General features: G+C 42.2%; 4 protein-coding genes across 5 annotated transcripts in view; 1 reads left to right on the top strand and 3 right to left on the bottom strand.

Annotated features, from left to right (window-relative positions):
- The window catches only part of nkain1 (sodium/potassium transporting ATPase interacting 1), a gene marked incomplete at its 3' end in the record, with an annotated part of 6,796 nt that extends 5,368 nt beyond the window's left edge, over window positions 1-1,428 (bottom strand). For both annotated transcript variants that reach the window (XM_079176249.1, XM_079176250.1), the window contains exons 1-2: window positions 1,339-1,428; window positions 655-1,030 (exon numbers count right to left, since the gene is read on the bottom strand). In XM_079176249.1, the coding sequence (XP_079032375.1) occupies window positions 655-708 (54 nt within the window). In that variant the 5' untranslated portion in view covers window positions 709-1,030; window positions 1,339-1,428. The remainder of the gene's footprint in view (window positions 1-654; window positions 1,031-1,338) is intronic.
- A 1,663-nt stretch (window positions 1,429-3,091) lies between these two features.
- snrnp40 (small nuclear ribonucleoprotein 40 (U5)) lies at window positions 3,092-8,588 on the bottom strand. Its single transcript, XM_079176310.1, has 10 exons — window positions 8,385-8,588; window positions 7,326-7,455; window positions 7,122-7,215; window positions 6,647-6,812; window positions 6,302-6,424; window positions 5,183-5,303; window positions 4,992-5,074; window positions 4,462-4,523; window positions 3,659-3,762; window positions 3,092-3,429 (listed from the first exon to the last, which is right to left on the bottom strand). The coding sequence occupies exons 1-10, from the start codon at window positions 8,493-8,495 to the stop codon at window positions 3,380-3,382; spliced, it is 1,044 nt and encodes a 347-aa protein (XP_079032436.1). The 5' UTR covers window positions 8,496-8,588; the 3' UTR covers window positions 3,092-3,379.
- Window positions 8,589-8,709: 121 nt separating this feature from the next.
- zcchc17 (zinc finger, CCHC domain containing 17) lies at window positions 8,710-12,972 on the top strand. Its single transcript, XM_079175612.1, has 7 exons — window positions 8,710-8,747; window positions 9,633-9,811; window positions 10,974-11,074; window positions 11,161-11,252; window positions 11,337-11,437; window positions 11,565-11,716; window positions 12,057-12,972. The coding sequence occupies exons 2-7, from the start codon at window positions 9,673-9,675 to the stop codon at window positions 12,219-12,221; spliced, it is 750 nt and encodes a 249-aa protein (XP_079031738.1). The 5' UTR covers window positions 8,710-8,747; window positions 9,633-9,672; the 3' UTR covers window positions 12,222-12,972.
- Window positions 12,973-16,565: 3,593 nt separating this feature from the next.
- fabp3 (fatty acid binding protein 3, muscle and heart) lies at window positions 16,566-19,695 on the bottom strand. Its single transcript, XM_079176658.1, has 4 exons — window positions 19,488-19,695; window positions 17,902-18,074; window positions 16,870-16,971; window positions 16,566-16,786 (listed from the first exon to the last, which is right to left on the bottom strand). Exons 1-4 carry the CDS (start codon window positions 19,570-19,572, stop codon window positions 16,733-16,735), a joined length of 414 nt encoding a protein of 137 aa, XP_079032784.1. The 5' UTR covers window positions 19,573-19,695; the 3' UTR covers window positions 16,566-16,732.
- Window positions 19,696-20,651: the final 956 nt, after the last annotated feature.

Below are 20,651 nucleotides of genomic sequence, written 5' to 3'. Positions count from 1 at the left end.
CTGTGGTCCATCGGTCTCACTACAGGAATAGCTGATACCATCTCATATTACACACTTATTACATTTTACTGGGAGAGTCTCCAGCTATTTGTAGGCACAATGAGCAGTTAACTTTAACTACAGAATGGAGACCAGATGGGGAACAGGGCCTCCTTGTCCCCTCTTGTGCGTAACGCTCACATGGTTTTACCAGAATGGGCCTATCACCCCTCTTAAGACAGACAGGCCACCCTGACACCAAAAGCACACCCCCTGCCCTGCTCCCTCAGCTTCAAAGACACACACACACACACAGACACACAGACACACACACACACACACACACAGGCCTGTAATGTAGCATGGCACCCCAGCAGCTGCAGCTCAAAGCTTTTTTTAGTGTGACTGTACAGAAAGGCTGGACAACAACTGATTACAATGTGTGTGTGTGTGTGTGTGTGTGTGTGTGTGTGTGTGTGTGTGTGTTTCTGCTGCACGCTGCTCTAATTATATCATCATGGTGAGTGAGAAGAGCCAGTTTTGACCGTGCACACACACACACACACACACACACACACACACACACACACACACACACACACACACACACAGAGAGAGGGAGAGAGAGAGAGAGAGAGAGAGAGAGAGAGACCACACAAACAAACACACACTTACCAACTGCAGTGAACATATCACCAGCAGCGTGCATCTTCCGTCGCACTTCCCCATCTTGGAAGGCTCAGGACGCGGCTTGGAGCCGCGGAGGCTCCGGGGGAATGACGGGTCCCCGGTCAGATCCAGACTGCCTGGCCGCCTCAGCTCACACCATTCCCGGTTGAATAAACCTGCCCAAGGCAGCCGCCTCCTCCTCCTCCTGTATCACTGGTGTGACCCTTCGGCTCACAGCGAGTGACCCATCCTGGCCGCTGCTTTTGTCGGTAAATACCAATCGCGAGGAGAGGAGAGGAATGGGGGGGGGGGGGGGGGGGCGTCCACTTCACAACGGCCTGCTGCGGTCCGACCACCGACAACCGAATCACCTCGGCCACACCTTCCGGAGAGGGGACACACAAAGACACAAAGAGAGACGGAAGGCTGTCATAACGTGCCCCGGGCTACAGACAGAAATGAGCATCATATGATACCGGATCACACGGGGCCGTGTTACTACGGTTACTACGGCTAACGTTGGGGCTAAATCTGCTCCGGACACAAAGCAGCCCGTTGTGACTCACGGTTTTCTAGAAACGGAAGAGTCCTCGTGCCCCCACCCCACCCCCCCACCCTTACCCACGTCGTCCCTATCTCCTTTAACTGTTACCGGCGATAGAAGTCAAGTTAACGGGTAGATCTGCTCACCAGTACCGGGCTCCGTCGCTCCGTCTCGCGGCGTCTTTTGTCAACAATCGGTGCCGGGGCGGGCGCAAGAGGAGCCGGGGGGGAGACAGAGAGAGAGAGGCGAGGGGGTGGGGGCTCTCAGTCACCGCGACCCCCTCGAGGAGGAGCTGCATGGATTCTGCAGAACCCGCGTGCGTGCGCGCGGCCGATCAGCAGTCCCGCGAGGCGTTTGAAAAAAGAAAAAAAAAAGGAGCACAAAAGAAACGGGGGGCTCGAGGTTCAGACAGCCGAAAATAATGGTCTGTAATCGCCTCCTACTGCCGTCCGAGTGTGGCCGCAGACCGAGGAGAGGACTGGCCCGCGGTCCTCTCGTCTCCTCGGCCTGCGGTTATTCAGAGCGGAAGAAACACAATTAAAAGCCCCGATTAATCTCAGCTACTCAGCGCGAGCTGTGCGCCCGTGGAACAAAGTGAGCGTCACTTAAGTAGCGATGATGAAAAGGCAAATAGTGGCCGCTGAAGGCCATTTAACAAACAATGGAAAACCAAACCATAAAATGGTATTTATAGTTTACTGTAAAAATATGTTGTTCACTTATGTTTCTCAAATAAAAACAAAACAAAAGCATGTTCACCTTCAGCGTGCAGTTTTTTTCACAATTGAGCTTATGTAACTGTATTTCTAGTCTGTCATGTTTTGTACTTTTATGTAATTTTATTCCATTTTAATTTGTTCATTTCTCTATCTTATGTAAAGCGTTTTGAATTTCCTGTTTGAAAGGCAAAACTTGCCTACAGAAGAGCTAAATATTTCATTCAAATAGATTATGTGACCCATAAACACAGCCCTACTTAGCCAAGTAAACTCATGTTCATTGAACAATTAGACTGGAGGAAGAAAACATGAATGGCTGCAGTCACATGCATGTAACTCTATATAGTGCTAATTAAACTGACCTAATTAATGCTAGATAGACTAACAGAGCTTGACAATAGCTCAACCCCTTCACTTCACCCTTCACAATTGAATAAGAAAATATATGAAAAGTATGTAAACTACACTATATTGATAATTATAAATAGTCTATAGTAAAAAATGCAACAAATACGATGATGTGCCGAATAGCATAAAGGCCTGTGAACTGAGAGTTTATGGTACATTTGAATGAAGTGCATTAATTGCACATCGAATAAACTAAAATGTGACATTTTTTTCACCCAATATTCCTTCTGAGCCCTGTATCTCCAACCGGAGAGGATGATCCACATTGGCTAAGCTGAGTGTTGCTCTCCTTGTGATTTGTCGTCTAAAAATGTTAAAAGTTTAGGCTGCTGCTCACCAGCAATTTTACAGCCCACAGAGACTATATTGCTCAACTCATTCCTGTTTGGCACATTTAAACAGAATCAGAGTCAGCTGTAATGGCCAAGTAAGTAAGTGACACATACAAGGAATTTGACTCCCGTGTTTCGCTGCTCTCAAGGTAGATACATTTGGCTAAAAACAGAGACAACAAAGAGTAAGCATAAACATCTGAAAGCTACAAATAACTGAGTGTGTCAGGACAGAATAAGATAGATCTGTTCTTTCTTACACATTGCCTCCATGTTCATATCAAAGCTCCTCCTCTTGTCATTAATGTGTTATAAACCTGTGAGAAGAACATTATTTCACTCACGCTTGTTGGATAAAACCAGCAGCAAGTTGCACGTAAAACTACTATGAACACAGGAACCACTCACAATGACAAATGAATCTCACAAACTCATTTTAAAGAATAAATCGAGTTTATTAAAAAGAAACAAATCCAAAATGTAAGAAAAACAAGTCATGGTGGAGCTGGTTGTGACTGATAATAAACTTCAAACACACGTCCTGAGGTTGTTCTGTGACGAGCTGAAGCTCATGAAATTACAGAGACTCCTAACCCACCGACGAACACCACCCATCCACTTCTAAGGCAGGACACACACACACACGCGCGCGCACACACACACACACACACCTATGCTTGCACACACACTTACGCTCACACACACACTTACGCTCACACACACACACACTACTGAATTTCTCCCATGTAGAGCCTTTTGTCACTGGCGGCAGACAGTACTGTGTAGAGGGACAAAGAGAAAAGGAATATTGTTAGTCATGTTGTGTAACTACTTTAAGCCTCAGGTGAACTAACCAGCGAAGTGAAATAAAGAGTGTAGGGTGGAAAACCCACATGATTTATTATTAATATTATTAAAATGATCTCCCCTCCAGATACCCCGTCTCCCTACTCAAGATAACGGCATCAAGACTTCTAACCGGAGACGAAAGCTGTAGTTTGGCTCACCTATAGGCTCCTCTGGGTGAAAGGCCACTTCATTGACGGAGCCGGCGTGGCCCGGCAGCTTGTAGAGGATTCTACGTGATGTGGTGTCCCAGATGTACACAAATCTATGAACACAGACAAGCAAACAGCTGGAATGACTCCTGATGCGAGACAGCGCAAAGCGGAGACCTATGAGACTAAAGGATTACTGGATGTTTGTGACAAGACATTGGGTACGGTGTACTATATGTTATAGTTATGCTGTTGTTTGATGCATAATATAAACTGAAAGGGGTCAATTTCATAGAAGAACATTACATCTATCTTGCAACTTAAGATGGATACGTATGTAGTAGATGAACCTTTGTAATAATGTACTTATTATATTAACAGTATTACAAGTCTGGACACACATTAGGTGGGTTTATGTTTACGTCTTTTTTTGAAGTTCAATAGAAGCACAACCTCTTGCATAGAGTCAACTAATTAGGTTATGATGAATATGTATACATGACACATGTGTGTATATGAATACTTATATTTTAAGTTTGTTTATAGTTGTTCATATGTTGGTATGTGTGTGTATATTTAAGAGTATGACATTTTTAAGACCAGAAACATTCTGTACATTCATAGAATATTAAACAAATAAAATATATGTGGGACTTTATCTCTTCTCTCAATAAAAGCTAAAAGATGAAACATTTTTATAATCACAGTAACAAAATGAACCTTCCCTGATCTAGATAAACCTTTAGTGTGTTTAGTGTGAGTGTGTGTGATAGTAACTGAGGTTGATGTGTGTGTGTTTCCTCGTCTCTCACCTGTCAGCTGAGCCGGCAGCTATCTTACTGCCGTCAGTAGACCAGGAGCACCTCAGCAGATTCTGACAGACAGGAACAGATGTTAGCAACATGACACAACCGTTCTACACGTGAGCTGCTGTCACAGTAATAAGATGCACTTTTCTTTATTCCAATGGACAGCAGAGAGTGATGGGAGAGGCAGGAGAGGATGATGGGAGATTTCAAGCAACAGTGGTCGACAACGTGCGTAAACATCACCAGCAGGTCTGCAGCTGTTACTCACTTATGCAAAGACTGTATCAGTTCACAGGATTACCGTTTGTTGCAAGTAAGAAAGTGACGTGTTTTGATGCGTTTTTGGGGAAAGAGATTTTTTGAAAATGACGGTGGCAAACTCTGCTAGGAGGTGAAAACCATATGACCGTTCTATTATTATCCCAAATATATATATAATCCCTCATCCTTGATGGATTTAACAGTGGAGAGATGTATCAGTGCTGTAAATTCAAATAGATTACACGCTGGGGTCAGAGAGTTATTTATGTTACCTTCTCAAAGTTGTGAACGTTGCCCTGGAAAATCTTCACGCATCTCTCCTTGGGTGCAAATGGTCGGACATCCCAAATACGCACTACGCAGAGACAAAGACAAATAAAGGATTCAGCCAGGGAGTCTTCAGTGGTGTGAGCTGAGAAAAGGCATTTCTTAGACCGTAAATACACACACACAAACATCCCACCTGTGTTGTCCATGGAGTTCGAGAGAAGGTATGATCCCTCAGAGCTCAGGCTGAGTCCAGTTACTGAGTCACCATGGCCGTGCATATTGTAGATCAGCTTGTTCTGCCTCAGGTCCCACACCTGCACAACACAACACAAAAAGCAGCTGTTGACAGGGTTTATACAACAGGACATACAGTATGTGTGCTTGTATGTAGAGAACAAAGTGTAGAACAAGTTGTCATGATTGAGGTCTATTCGCACCCCGTTGAGGAAAGCAAGTTCTTACAGCACATGAACACAATAGAACACAATAACTATAAAATCACACAAAAGTAATTATTAGAGTTTACACAAAAGTAATTATCTCCTTCAATAGAAGTGTGAGCATTGAGCAATCCTTGGTTCCTGCTGTTATCACAGTGGTTTATATCCACAGCCACTCTAATAATCTGTAACAAAAGCTACCGGCACAGTTGAACTGTTTGTAATGATCTAATCTTTAATCTTCTATGAAATGGCCTCTATGGTCATAACTGTGGTGCTTTGTGTACGTGTGTCAGCTATACCCAGAAATAGCTCCTGATACATTCCCATCTGAGCCACAGATATTTAAGTCTGCCCATGGATGAAAAGTCAAAGCTTTGTAAAGTCTTGCACCATGCAGGCCATGCCATCTTGGAAATCTGTTGACGTGTCTACAACCAAATGCATTTCCATGACTTCTTCACAGTGGATAGAAGGCTTTGCATGATAATCATTTTACAGGTAAACTGGACGATAAAATAAACATGTTGAGATACCAGCAATAGAAATCACTGAACAACCCAATTTTGCCATTCTGAGACGTTCTGTAAAAGCTTTCACTAGACCCTTTCAAAAAAATGTTGCAAATAAATAACTATTGTCAATGTTTTGTTAGAGATAACCATATGAGATCAGCATGATGTTGATTTTGGGTTATCCTGCTTTTCCTAATTTTGCCTACATCCATATGCATTGATGTCTTAACAGCCAATTTGAATCTCTCAAATCTGATCAGGATATATTTTTAATCATTCTGAGTGAAAACTATCTTCCAGGACGTTATTATTTTCAGTGCGATTCCCAGGTTTTCTGTGTATGCTGGAGCCCAGTACCTTGATGTCGTTGTCGATGCCTCCTGACAGGATCTGATCACTGGTGTCATTGAATGTGGCGGCTAGCACCTGGTAGGTGTTCTGGAAGGTGTGGATCGCCCCTTTCTTACGAATGTCCCACAGCTACAACAGTAACAAACAGAAAGATGAACAGGAGCGCGATCAGACCAACAACTCAGCAGTATTTGAGAAATATTATATATATATATATATATAAGATGACAATAATCATTTTCTAGAGTAGTCTATTATTCAGACCAGTTGAGTAAGTTAAATCTCAAAAATATTTTTATTTATATGTTTGTTACCAGTTTATTTACACTTATTTGCAGCTGGTAATCTCACCTTGACCGTCCCGTCATCGCTGCCGGTGCAGACGAGCTGAGGCCCTCGGCGAGCCGGGTAGCAGGTGTTGACGAAGGAGGTGTGGCCCTTCAGACGCTTGATCCTCTCGCCTGTCTCACTGTCCCACACGCCTACGGTCTTGTCTGTGCTCGCCGAAAACAGCATGCTGAAATACACAGCAGGAAAACACAGTCGGTCGATCCATTATACACACATTCATCAACCTGCACGATTAACACGTGAATTAAGAAGCAAAGAAGAAGAAAACTATATCACATCGTAGGTGTTCAAGACAGCATGAACAACATCAAATTGATATCCAAAGTATGTAACCATACCTTCTCAGACTCACTTTTTCCTGTTATTTATTCACCCACAATGTCTCAAGTTTATGCTATACATTTTGTTAACAACGCTTATTATTTTGAGTAAAGTTTTGTGTATCAGGGTAACCCTACGACATGTTTCTTCATACCTTCCATCTGTGTTGTAGTGGAGCTCCATCACTGCTCCACTGTGGCCCTTCAGAGTGGCATAGTTGTCACAATCCCCATATACATTCCACATCACTGCAGCAAAGAGACAGTGCACAGGTTATCCACAGTAACTGGGAGTATGAATACATTTTACAAAGTGTGTGTGTGAACTGCATGATTGGCTTTCATTTTTATTCTCTTACATATGAGCCTGTCAAATCCTGAGGAGGCCAGCGTGGCTCCGTTGGGGTGAAACTTGCAGCAGTAGACCTCCCCCTCGTGGCCCGACATCAGCATAATGGGAGCCTGCAGGCTGGAGCTCCGTGGGGGACCCTGTGGGAGACGCATTGAGGGTCAAATACAGTGGCTGTCTGACTGAGGTTAGGGCTGGATGAATTGATATATAGTCAGCTGTGGCAGCATAACTAGAGGTACTTCTTACAGCATTAGAGCCTAATGGTATATGGGTATCAGCATGTGTGAATCAATAAGTTACAATAGAGAAATGCCAGCTATGTCTGAGATTATTCAGAAAGAGTATCATCTTTTTGTTTAGCTCTTAAATATGAATAACAGCCACAAAGATCTAGAAATGGCAGAACTGTGTTGAGCATCGATAGTTATTCATAAGATCTACTTGTCCAGTTGATGTTTATCTTAGTGGGCTGCACGATAATAATTGGGGGAAACAAGGGAAACTGGCATTTTAAAGACTTGCAGACGTCTGACATGGAGCTTAGTGTGAATGTGTCACGTAAAAGCTGAAGCCACAGCCTCCAAATAACCAAAGCATTTAATCAAAACCTCTCCAAAGTAAAGTGAGTTTAACAAAAATCAACCCCATAACCTTTAAAAATGTAGGATTTATTGCAAGAGTATTTTATTAGACTGAATTCGTTTTTTAGCTAGGTGTAACGTTAGCTAATAAAGTGAAGTTTACATTTTGTGTCACAAAATCTATTTATATTTTATGAGATGCATTGATATCTAAATACTTAAGACCTCCCTAGTCCTAGCTAAACATGGTTGAATGTTAAAAAGACAGTATTTCCTGCGTTTTAAGTTAAATATAACGTTAAGCTAGCAACACAGTCCCGTATGTGCACCTTAAAACAATGCCCCCCAGTTAATTAGTGCACCGAAGAACATGTTGGGTAAATGTGTGGTAATGAATGGTGGTCTATGTGTTTTTACAGAATCTAACAAGTTGCTACTTTACGTATCTAGTCTCCAGTTATATTAACTATAGCTACTCTACGTACCATGGCCACGAGTTGTTGAGACTGAGCCGCCGCCACCAGCTCCGTACGGGGCCGCTTCACGGCGGTAGGAACCACCGCCATGTCCGCCACTCTCTTCTTAGGTTCAATCATCCTGATTTAGTTTACAAGAGTAAAAAAAATGACTTTAATGGTAGAATTAATTTTTTTAAATGAAGATAGACGTCTTTCATGGACGGAAGTCGAGCAATGGCGTACAGACGAAGAGCATATAACTACTTCCGGTGGCTAGGAGGCGTGTGATTGGTCGAGGCCTGCACTGGCTGCTCTGATTGGTCTACATGACTTGTTGTTGAACTAATCTGCACCGGATGTAAAACTAAACCAGCGCTGCTAATACGAAAGGTGACACACTATTTTATTTTTTGTATTAATATTTGATCGCGCTACATTTATACTTAACGTACGGATCAGTCATCCTGTTGGCGTGTGTGTTTGTTCGGTTAACCAGGTTAGCGAGCTCAAGACGATGCTTAAATCTAACGTTAGCTAGTTTAGCTTAGCTGGCTAACGTTAGCCCACAATGCTACTATTCAAACTAACGCTGCTCTGTTGCAGCACATGTAAAGTGAAGTTAGCCTACAAAAGTTTTTACCTAAGATTCCGTTGCACACATTTTAACTCTCTGAACCTCATACTACTCAACTATATTGTATCCCTGAGAGAACTGAAAAGCGACTAGGCGATGAAAATAGCGTTTCTGGAAGAGAGGGGACGTTTAACGTCTTTAACCACTGAAACATTTAATATTCTTAAACGTAACTTTAACTATTCTTTGTGTTGTTGAGACTACTCTAAAATATCTACCCAGTTATCTTCATTTAAACAAATGCATTTACTTACACAATAAAAACAAACTACTCAAAGGGCAATTAATAGACACAATTTGAGAAATTGTTATGTTGTTTTTTTAGAATTTTGGTTCTGGGTTTTTTGGGGGCGGGGTTAGCAGTTCATTAATACTACAGCTTATACAGTTAAATCAGAAGGAATGGACTAGTTAGATGCATTAAATAAATATTGTAATATAAAGAGTTAAAGACTTTTCTTCTAAACATGTTTAAAGATTGTATCCTGTCAAAATGTAAACTGTTCAGAGATTTAAATTGGACATGCATGTTTTCTGTAACTCATCTTCAACATTACCTAAAAAACAACTCGTAAATCAAAAAACAAGGTTCTCTTCTATTTTTATGCTACTACAAATGATAAAATACGTCAATCTTCTAGGTCCAATCATTGATACTTGTGGTGCACTTCCGCTGAGACTATGTCGGACAGTGATGGCCATGCACAAGAGCCGTCCGGACTGGATGGTCTGCCACCAATGCACAGCATTGCCAAAGGAGAGGTGGTCTCTGTTCAGACCTACGGAGCCTTCGTCAGACTGCCGGGCTACAAGAAAGAAGGTAGGAAAAAAGTTAATCTATTTCTACAGAATGTTATTGCAAACATTTACAAAGATCACAGGGAAATGGCGTAGTCAAAGAAGGCATAATACAGAAAAGTAAGTAGCAGAGAGACAACATGAAAATAACTAGAAAATCAGTTACGCAGACAATTATAATAAAACATAAAACAGGAACATGCAGTGGCAGAAAGATGCTAAGTCAACACCTGCATCCACTGCCAGTTGAAACCACTGCGTCAGAGACGGGACTTTGGCCAGAGCCAAAAGCAAATACAGACCGAGTGCAAATAATGCAGGAACCGTATTGCATAGTGTCAGTGTGTGACTGTGCTGTCTCAGCGAGGTTTAGGAGAAGAGACGACCAGGCATCTCCTCTACATCATGCAACTAGTGCAGGATTTCAACATTACAACAGATTACAACAGAATTCCTTCTCTGTTTGCAAGAAGCGGTTGGATGATTATCAGTTCTGTAAAGTATCCAGCATCCTGCAATATGTGAGCATGACACAGCACATACCAAATATACAGTGCAAGTCCATATTTTTAATATGTTGACTTATTTTGTATATGTCGGCACAGTCACCCAGTTTGAGTTTTGTGACTTCCTAATACAAGTTGTGCCGGAATGGTTTGTGGTAGAAGAAGTGGAACAGATTGATGACGTGGGATGTCATCTGTATGATCTATATTTACACCTGGGTTACTTTTTGGATAATGATTTTTCGTGGCACAATTGTCCTTGACCTGCATATCAACCTGAAGAACAGCTGCTCATTTTCACCACTGGAGGGCGAACTGAGCAAAGTTTGGGTTTGAAATCAGCATCTGAGCCATGGTGTTCATAATCAGAGAGAATGATCTCTTTTTTTTCTCTCCTTTTGTTATTTAATGTTACAAAGACAGAGTTTTAGATGAAAATTATTTATTTAATATAAGTTAGAACCGTGATAGGAGTTCAGAATGTTTGTTTGTCTTAAAGATTTCTGATGGTCCGAAAACAAAATGTTTGAGTCTTGATGACATTAAGGCATACAGTATATTTCATTATTAGCTAAATAAATACTTATTTGCATGTCTTAATCCTATGAAAGCAATTTCTGTTGAGCATTTTATATGTTTTTTTTATTGATATTTACATTTTTTCCCATACACATACAGGCCTGGTGCACGTGAGTGAGATGTCATCCACACGTGTTGAGAGTGCCTCAGAAGTTGTCGATATGGGGGAACAGGTGTGGATTAAAGTCATTGGGAGAGAGGTAACAACACACACACACACACACACACACACCAAGCTGTGTCAGTGAAGTGAGCAGGACGACTGCAGCTCTGTTTCCTGTCTCAGATGCGAGATGACAAGGTCAAGCTGTCCTTCTCAATGAAAGCTGTCAATCAGGGAACTGGGCAGGACTTGGACCCAAACAATGTCATGGGAGAGTAAGTGCTTATGGATTTATTTTGTTATATATACTCTATGTGTTTGTGTGTCTGTGTGTGACTATTTTCTGTGTGTGATTGCAGGCAGGATGCGAGGCGACGTAGGCAATTTAGAGATCACACAGGCAACAGGATCACACTGGAGGCCGTGCTCAACACAACATGCTCAAAGTGCGGCTGCAAGGGTACGACGACAACACCACGAACGAAACAAAAGTCCTATCTCAAAACAACAAAATACACAGAGACTGCTTTTGTTTCCTGTACATTTCTACTGGGAAATTGGCTCAAAATCCCTTTGACTCTTTTCAGGTCACTTTACAAAGGACTGTTTCTCTGCTCCGGGCTTGCAGTACGCTCTGTTACCTGAGGAGGACGCTGAAGCGCCACGGCAGCAGCAACAGCAGCAGACAACCTCAGTTGTTCCACAGCAAGAGTCAGCTAAAAAGAAGAAGAAAAAGAAGGTCAATATGTGACAGTTAATGTCTCGCATGGCTACCACTTCCCTTTTTTTCTCTTTTTTGTCCCTTCTTGTGTCTCTCGGCTGAGTCATCTGACGTAAACCCAGGTCTCTTGATGGTAATGCGTGTCTGTGGTTGCTTCCACTGTGAGATACAAGGCGGCTTCATGAGAACTGTCGAAAGAATACAGTATGATTTGTGCTGATCCAATGAAAAATAATTGTTTAGTGATGTTTTTTGAGGTATAAAAACTCTACTCTGCTTCCTACACATTTCTGCATTGTCGTGTTCCTTTTTGCTGCCGCATAAAAACACAAATGTACTTCTCGTGTGTTTCCTGCAGGAGAAGAAAATGAAGAAGAAGAGGGAGAGGAAGGAGTCTGAGAGCGGCGGCAGCAGCAGCAGCGGCGAATGCAAAACCAAGAAGAGGCGCCACGAGCACACTCACGACAAAGAGGACAAAAAGAAGAAGAAACATAAGAAACACAGATCACACAAACACAGCTGAGCCACACAACTCAAACACACATCTTAAGTCACACAAACTGCAGCTATCAGACAGACACAAGGGGGGGGAAGTGAGTAACAACAGACTTCCAGCTGTGAATCCTTTAATAATCTCTCCCAACGACAGCTCATTATAGAAACCTTCATTCATTTGAGTGGAGGAAGGTTTTCCCTCACTGTCTCGTCATGTTATTGGAAGCACATTCAGACTTCCTGTCAAGTTTAAAGAATTAAAATGTGTCAAGAGGGAAAGTGCTGCTAACACAGAAATCAGGTGACAAGCCCCACTTGTCCTAAAGTAACCTCTGACTCTCCCTCAGAGGGAGGAGTTCACACATCATATGTAACCATTAGGGCAACAAGTGGCTACCCCTCTTGTAATGTAGATATTGTTTACAGCTATCAGGTTTCATCAAGCATTCATTAAGAAGACAATAAAGCTGAATCTTTGGGGGGGGGGGGTCTAACATTAAAATATCCTTCCAATAAGCCACAGAGAGAAAGCTACACACACACACACACACACACACACACACATAGGAAGTAGTAGAGACAGACAGGACGTGTAATGCAGCACAAGTGAGCATGACGGGAAGCTCATGCTGTGATGATATCCTGGGGTTGTCTGCCGCTTATTGTCCGTTTGTGTGTACATCAACATGTGTGTTTGTATCTTTGCCTCCAGGACACACAACCCTCCTTCCTGCATGTCAACTGTTAACTCCATTAAAGGTGTTTTTTATTTGTGAACATAAAAAAAGTCTCTTGATGTCTTTGTCCTTGGACCTTGAACTTGTAATGTTGCAGTTGGAGCAATTCCACAGGGGACTAAAACACACACACACAGTCACACACAAACATCAGAAATTCTCATGTTGGGTCTGGTCCACCCTGAGGTCATACAACGGTAACGTGTGCCAGAATAGGACTGAGCTGAGGTATTTATACAACAGGTCATGTCCCATAAGGTCATAGTAGCAAAAAGAAGCTTTTATTCCTTTCAGAAGATTATCCCCCCGTCAAGTAAGACAAGATAAAGTGAAGCTGATGAGCAGCATCTTGTTTCTTTTGTGCTGTTTTGACCTCAGAGCCCCCACTTGTAGGATTGTGGAGAGATTGTTTCCAGCTGCAGTGACATGTGACATGTTGGTTTTACTATCTCTTGGCAGCGACTACAGTTCATTGGTTAGTGTCCAGACTTTTTCTTACAATCTCCTTTCTCTTGTTTGCAGACAAATGCACAAACTGGCTTTATTAAAGCCAGGTACACATTTAATATGATACCGAGCTCGCACAACCAGAATTTCGAGCGTGTGTTGCGTTGAACATCATTTGGATACAACTGCAACAATCAGTCAACACGAAAAGTTACAAAGTAGAATCTGCTGAACATATTTGTGCAAATCATTGAGGGAATAACTCATTTATCTAGTTAATCTTTGTACATTATGTCGGACGTATTTGGAAATGAAAACATAGACGAGAGAATTGTCAACCTGGTTTATAAAATCACGACTTTTTAAATTGATTAAACTATGTAATGTATGGTTGGTGATATGAATGTTTGACATCCTCAGCGAATTATACCTTAAATTCATTGCCAACTAATTTGTTAAATGTATAAACATAACGGGAAGAAGCTCGGCTAAAAGCTCAGGACAACCATTTTTACCAAAACGAAACAACTCCAACACCAAGCAGCTGAATGAACACACAGCTGAAACATGCTATTGGTGCATGCGCCTATATTAATGCGATGCTATGTTGCTACTTAAACCAACAAACCACATGTCATTATGAAAACTGAGACTCAACAGATTCCAACGGTTTTGAAGTTTTAAGTCACTCTACAACCAAACTCACTGAACCAGCAGCCGGAGAAGCAATAACCATGAATTGTGTGTTACCTTTTATTGTTTTGTGATCAAAAGTTGTGCTCCAGGTCATATCAATGCTGCTAATTCCTGAGCTTTGCATGCAAAAACCCGGTCTATGTCTCATTTAGTGCATGAAACGCGTTACAACATCAATCATACCTGCATTGAGCTGGAATACACTCCAAAGTAGTCCATAGACCAGGCATAGAGATGCGTAGCGGTCTGATTTTTTAGTTGGAATTGATATTTATAGTGACATTACAATTATATTAAATATATTTGACAGTTACCTGACAATATTTCAAATGGCACAGACTGTCACCAAATGTACCCAAATGGACAATTTGAAGATTCTGCCTTAACATGCCTCTACTAAAACCTCTCCAACTTCGCTCTGGTTCTCTTTGGTAGCATCAGTCCGTGCACAGGTTATGTGCAGATGTTGTGATATGGTTTGCCAGAGGTTTTGGGCTGCAACTGCCTCATCCAAAACGGATATTCACTCTAAAAGTGTACTGTTTTAAATGAAATATTTAATTTATTCTGTGTTTCATCTTCATTTGCATAGTAATATATATATATATACTGATGCTTACACAGCTGCAGAAATCTCACAAATGTTACCTTTCTTATGAGACGAGGATTATTCAAATAGACCTTGTAGTTGCAGAGATATTCTCAATTGGTTTTGGGTGGTGCAGCCAGAGGCCTCGGGGTTCTCAGGGGTTAGGAGGTTAATGGTGTTTGACAAAAAACCAGACACTCTTCAGTCCTTCTATAGCAGCTCTGTGAGGCTGTGCTAAATGCTAATAGTAGCTTGCCAATATGCTAAAGTTTACCCTGTCCAAATGCTAACATTTTCCCATTACATTTGTTTTTTACCCATAAGAAACCAAACCCACAAGCTTTTTCAGATTCAGACAAAAGTGTCTTCTCCTTGGATGATCTTCGGTGCATCCTGAACACTGTATCCTTCGTTCTAGACAACACTGCAAAGTCATAATGAAATTACTTACTTACTAAATAGGACCAAAATAGAAAAGTTAAATCTTGAATTGTTAAATGTGTTAAAACCTACCTTTAGCAAAACAAACAAGCTTTTGAAGATTTCTGTCTAATGTGCTGACCAGCCAGGCAGCCATTTTGGAAGTGATGTCATTGGTACACAAATGAACTCACTGTCACATGACCTCACCAGGATATTCAGTATGTGTCACTTCAAGAGATAAAATCAAGGATAAAACTGTAGAAGGACCTTTCCCGGATATTAAAAGTGTGTCACCGTGGGTCCTAATGGGATAAATATCAACAGTTTTTAACCCATCATAGTAACCGTCTCATAGTATTTCAGTAGATGGGAAGGCCGTCATGGAGATGTTTGATAGTATTTCTAAGCAGAGAAAATACAGTGGCTGTGCTGGATCTGTGAATCCATTCAATACATCGTAATACGAGCATTTACAATGTTACGGTTTGGTCTTTTAACACTTTATCCATTACTTTTAGCTATGTACATGTAACCTTTCTGCTCTCTTGCTTTTTGTGTGTTTACTTTCTTCCCAAACACAAATCTGTGGATATAGTTAAAGCATATTTTGTTCATGATACAAGAAGGCTGTACTCAGATCTCTATCTTTGCATCTTTACCACTTCAGGGTAACTAATGGAGTTGGAGACAGAATGAGACGTGGACCATCCTGGGCCCTTTCACCCTCCCTCTAGTTGGCAGTCAGTCACTAATACATGACATCAATCTACCGTGGAAGAGAATGATCCGAATTTAGAAAGCACACCTACATGCTTTGACTAAACTTTCCCCTCAGCAGACCAGAGCAAGATACACACTTTGATGTACACACACAGGAGCTGTTGAAGAGCTATAATTAGCTGAGTCCCTGTAAAACTATTGGGATGGAAACTCTGGACACATTCTTTGGACATACTTGTACTTGTACTGTGAACACTGAACTCTTTAACCCTGATGTTGTCTTTGAGACAGATGGCTTGGACTAGAGTTCTTTAAGGCCCTCCACACTCAGAAAGTTCAGCTCTGAATTCTCTTAGCTCTTAGCTTCAGCATGCAGCCTTGGGCTGAAGCTCCCCGACTGAAACTTTACATTATCATCTACCGATCTCTAAAATATTACACTTGATTAATACAAATGATAGAATAAATGAGTATAATGTAAAATGTTCTAGGACATGTGCTACTTTCGACCCCAGTTGAGCAAACTTCCTGCACCTGGACCTACCAACTGCCCGGTAGTAACACTCAACACCGCAAGAACAAATCATTTTACATTGTTTTAACAGTTAGTGTAGACACTTTTATTTTTCAGGCCACAGTAGGCAAGCTTTCAAATTCAAACACTTTTCCAGGTTTATCAGCGGCACCGTGCACAACACATTTTCAAAAAAACAAAAAACAAAACAATGCTGCACTGGATTTTTAGAGAAAAACAACAACAACAAATCGTTGGAATTTATTCAGTGTCTCTTACAGAAGGAGAAAAGGGACAGCACAAAGAAAAGGGAGATCACAGTCAGCAGTAAAGTTAATACTGAGCGTACAGTATGAAACGACACCGAGGGTTTGCTTGGCCGGGCGGGCTTCAGCTGATGCTGGAGGGAGGGTTCACTCTGCTTTCAGGTACTGACGTGTGGAAACGACATCGTCCATCGTAAGTGTCTGTGATGGAGAGAGAAAGACAGTTAATATACAAGTAAAAACACACATATTGGACAATGAAACCATCGTGTGAGAGCACTGACCAGTGTGAGGGCGTTTCCGTCGACGCTCCTGACCAGACTGGTCTCTTTGCCGTCCCACTTCTGTACGTGCACCAACTTCCCACCGTCTACTGTTACAAGCGACTGCAGACAAACAGAGGCAGCGTATTACACCCAAGTGCACATACAAAATCATATTAATCGTGAATGAATGTTTGGTCCATTGACTGTTGATGCTTCACTACCTTTAATTGACAGCTATAGCGCGCCTAACTTGCAGAATACGTTTTCACATGCAAAACCTGTGATGGTCTTTCAAAATATTGTCGATGCCTTCATATTATACTACTAAACACTATATAAAGTAGTTAAAAACAGCTACAACAACAAAAAATACTACTTATTGAGCTAATGAATTTAACATATCACATGTTGTGTTCGAGGACACACTGCTGATGGCTACTCAAATGTCTCTGGATCTAAGAGGCTTCCAGCAGGCTGTCGTAATTTGCGCGACACGGAGGAGCGTTTGCGCCACGATTTGCGCTCTTGCCTCCACCAGACTCCGTGAATCTCGTGTGTTCCTCGTGAGAATTTCAGCGGTCGCAACCTCTAGTAACAGCCGATCCTCGGCCTTGCTCGAGAAAACACGGTGACATGTCTCCATCCGGGGGATAAATCGTTGTATTGCACTTATCTTTAAAACAGGCCAGCCCAGAGCTGGTCAACTAGACCAAACGGGAACATGCATAGGAATCTGATTTTAAAACAAAGCCAAAAACTGTTGTAATATGTTCCGTATTGATGCTTATACAGCTGCAGAAATGTGACAAGGTAACAAAAAAGTGTTACCTCTGTAAACCACAGTTAAGTCCCCTCTGCCCTGTACATTAGAATAAAGTATGGTTGCTGAACATTAGGTCTCATTTAATGGTTGTAAGTTATGACCAGTGCATGTTCTCGTCACCTCTCACCCCTGACCCATATCCCGCTGTTCACATTCAAAGCCATCAATCATACCCATGACTGTAATAATCGACTTAAATATTCTCCATCAAAGATCACACCTCTCACCTTAACTTTCCTGTCGTCAGCGGTGGTCTCATCAAACTCCTCATCCAGCTTGAAGGAGACCTCTGTGTTCTTGAGGGTGCTTTGGGTCTTCACCGTCACTGTGTCACCGTCCACTGAGATGATGGTGGTGGGCTTGGTCATGTTTCCCACCTGACGTGTAGCAAAGCCCACACCTGTAGAGCACACACGGGTTATATAATGTTTCGGGGACAAGATATTGTTGCATACAAAAATAAATAAATATAAAAAGTAAACCAATGTTTGTAGACAATTTTATTGCAATCCATCCAATAATTTTCAAGAAAGTCACTCTTGGTCAAAGTCCTGCACAATAATACATAAATGTATATTTCCTAAAATGAATACTTTCTATTAATATATACATTCTCCATACTTATTACTAGCAGAGTCAGAATATTAAGGACCATATTATATTTTGAACAGAAGTAGCCATGCACATGTCCTTTGGGTCTCCTTCAGTCTGACACACTCTCTAATCTCTATTTGTCTGCTGTCCAAACTTGCAGCATGTTCTTCAAACACTGCATGGTCCCGCTGACCCGACTGCCTGTCTGGACATGTGTGTGTGTGTGTGTGTGTGTGTGTGTGTGTGTGTGTGTGTGTGTGTTCATTGCTATTGAGTAATAGTGACACACCCTTATCTACTAAAGGAGAAAAGCTGTTATTTTTTAGGCTGACAATGCGGTTCATATGCAAGAGCTAAAGCAGCTACTTTCCCACAATCAATACGAAAAAGTCACTTTATGTGTGTGTGTGTGTGTGTAGCTGCTTCATTGATCAAGAGGATTGGGGTTAGAGGTTGAAGGGTCTCTATGGTGACCAGAGCAGACAGGTCAGTCTGCTCTCACACTCAACCTCACAAAGTCAAACAGTTTAGGGTCATTCTTCACGGTTGTAAAAGTCCAAGCACCTGCCCCCATCACACACACACACACACACACACACACACACACCAAACTATGTATGTGTGTGTGTGTGTGTGAGATATTTGAAGCCCAGCTACGTTCTCGTCCTATTAGCTCCTCTGCATCGGGACCATCTTAATATTCAACTCCTCCCATGGCCTCAAACAATGAACAGCCTTCAGCGAAGGTCACCCACATTGTGCTCAAGTGTGTGAATGGCAGTTTGTTGCCATTCAGAGTTTCTCACAGTGGAGTGTTTTCTCCACTATAAAAAAAAGGAGCCCCTCCCTCATTTCCAGCACTTATACCATGCGGTCAAACACACTCTCTTTTTCCCTCCCCCTCTGGTTCCCATCCTCTCCCGTTTTCTCCCTCTCTTCTCTTTCCACTCTTGTTCCTCTTCTATTCTCTTTTTTTAATTCTCCATCTTGGTTCCTCCCTTATTTACCCCTCCATTGTCTCCCTTCATCTTCTTTGCTTTTCCCACCGCAAAGCATTAACATCTGCTGAAACAGGTTAAACACAAACACACCCTTAACGTATTCATCTTTCCTCTGCCCACATTTACACATGTGCTCACATGCAGCACCACATCCTCTCCTGCTTCTCACGCATGCGCACACGCTCGCATGCACACATTATGTTCACACAAAAACTTACCCAGTTTCTTCATGTACTCATCAAATTTCACGCTCTCATTGAGGTTCCATGTGCCAGTGAAAGCGTTGGCCTTTTCTGCAGCCATGTCGAGGAGTGAGGGTGTGCGCGCGCGTGGGTGAGTTCGAGAGAGAGAGAGAGAGAGGGTGTGTGTGAAGCGGCGAAGCGAGGGAGACAGAGAATGAGAGGAGAGGTAGAGAGCGCAGCCAGCACCACAAGCTGTGCTGCAATGCTACTGGCTGGATTTATACCGGCTGTTCATGATGTCACCACGCTGTGCAGAGAGCGCGAGGGGGAGGAGGGATGGAGACAAAGAGAGAGAGAGAGAGAATGAGTGTGTGATATTCTTGTTTTTGCTAAAAATGGCTACCTTGCAAATAATGTATACTTGAATATGACTTATGTAACTGACTATGTACAATATTGCAGTTTTATAGCAGAGTGTAGAGTACAGGAGTGGAGTATTGTCTTATATTGTAAATGATCTGCGTTGTAAGTGTTGTACAACATGCCCGTGGCAACACTGCACCTATTTATGGCCAAGCCAGCAAATGAAATTGACATTTTTTAACATCTGAGGAAGTGTATAGAGAGGGAGGTTCAGTGAGAGCAACAGGGACACCATAAAGACACCCACGTTTAAGAGAATAAAAGGCGGTGTCGAGAGAGGGGGAGGAGGAGGAGGAGGAGGAGGGGTTGATGAACAAGCCTGAAAAACAGATTGAGCCAGAGGGGAGGAGGGGTGGTGATTGAGTTTTTTTTTTGGAGGGGGGTTTAAGGTTGAAAATTATTTCATGGCAGTCCTCACTGCCCCCTCTTCATGCTTCACTACTTTTCTCCTCTGTGGCTCCTCTTCCTCGGGTTTACCACCTGCTTTTGTTCTTGTTTGACTTTTACTGACCTCCGTCTGGCCCGCCAGAGCACAGAGGGTGACAAGCACTGTGTGTGTGTGTGGGTGTGTGTGTGTGTCTGTAAACACAAACTCCCACGTGATGACAGAGTGAGCAATAGTCATGAGTGTCAAGATAAGGGTGTTGGAAGGTTGTTTCATTACTACGCCTATTTTAACACACACACACACACACACACACACAGTTGTGTTTTCAAGACTTTTGGGGACTTAACATTACATTTATTACCATAACCATAACTGCTACCAGCTTAATC

The sequence above is a fragment of the Pholis gunnellus genome (genome assembly GCF_910591455.1).
Source record: "Pholis gunnellus genome assembly, chromosome: 16".
NCBI lineage: Eukaryota > Metazoa > Chordata > Actinopteri > Perciformes > Pholidae > Pholis > Pholis gunnellus.
The sequence above is the reverse complement of the archived record's forward strand: the minus strand, read 5'-3'. Positions and strand labels throughout refer to the sequence as shown.

What these genes read in the sequence shown, in the direction of transcription:
- fabp3 (XM_079176658.1), bottom strand. Translation starts at nt 19,572, where the DNA reads ATGGCTGCAGAAAAGGCCAACGCTTTCACTGGCACATGGAACCTCAAT. An exon ending in CTGACGACAGGAAAGTTAAG is followed by an intron (nt 16,972 to 17,901) that starts GTGAGAGGTGTG and finishes GTTTGTCTGCAG; the next exon opens with TCGCTTGTAACAGTAGACGG. An exon ending in ACGGAAACGCCCTCACACTG is followed by an intron (nt 16,787 to 16,869) that starts GTCAGTGCTCTC and finishes TCTCCATCACAG; the next exon opens with ACACTTACGATGGACGATGT.
- zcchc17 (XM_079175612.1), top strand. Translation starts at nt 9,673, where the DNA reads ATGTCGGACAGTGATGGCCATGCACAAGAGCCGTCCGGACTGGATGGT. An exon ending in CCAAACAATGTCATGGGAGA is followed by an intron (nt 11,253 to 11,336) that starts GTAAGTGCTTAT and finishes GTGTGATTGCAG; the next exon opens with GCAGGATGCGAGGCGACGTA. An exon ending in AAAAGAAGAAGAAAAAGAAG is followed by an intron (nt 11,717 to 12,056) that starts GTCAATATGTGA and finishes TGTTTCCTGCAG; the next exon opens with GAGAAGAAAATGAAGAAGAA.
- snrnp40 (XM_079176310.1), bottom strand. Translation starts at nt 8,495, where the DNA reads ATGATTGAACCTAAGAAGAGAGTGGCGGACATGGCGGTGGTTCCTACC. An exon ending in AGGATTTGACAGGCTCATAT is followed by an intron (nt 7,216 to 7,325) that starts GTAAGAGAATAA and finishes TCTTTGCTGCAG; the next exon opens with TGATGTGGAATGTATATGGG. An exon ending in CACTACAACACAGATGGAAG is followed by an intron (nt 6,813 to 7,121) that starts GTATGAAGAAAC and finishes TGTGTATTTCAG; the next exon opens with CATGCTGTTTTCGGCGAGCA.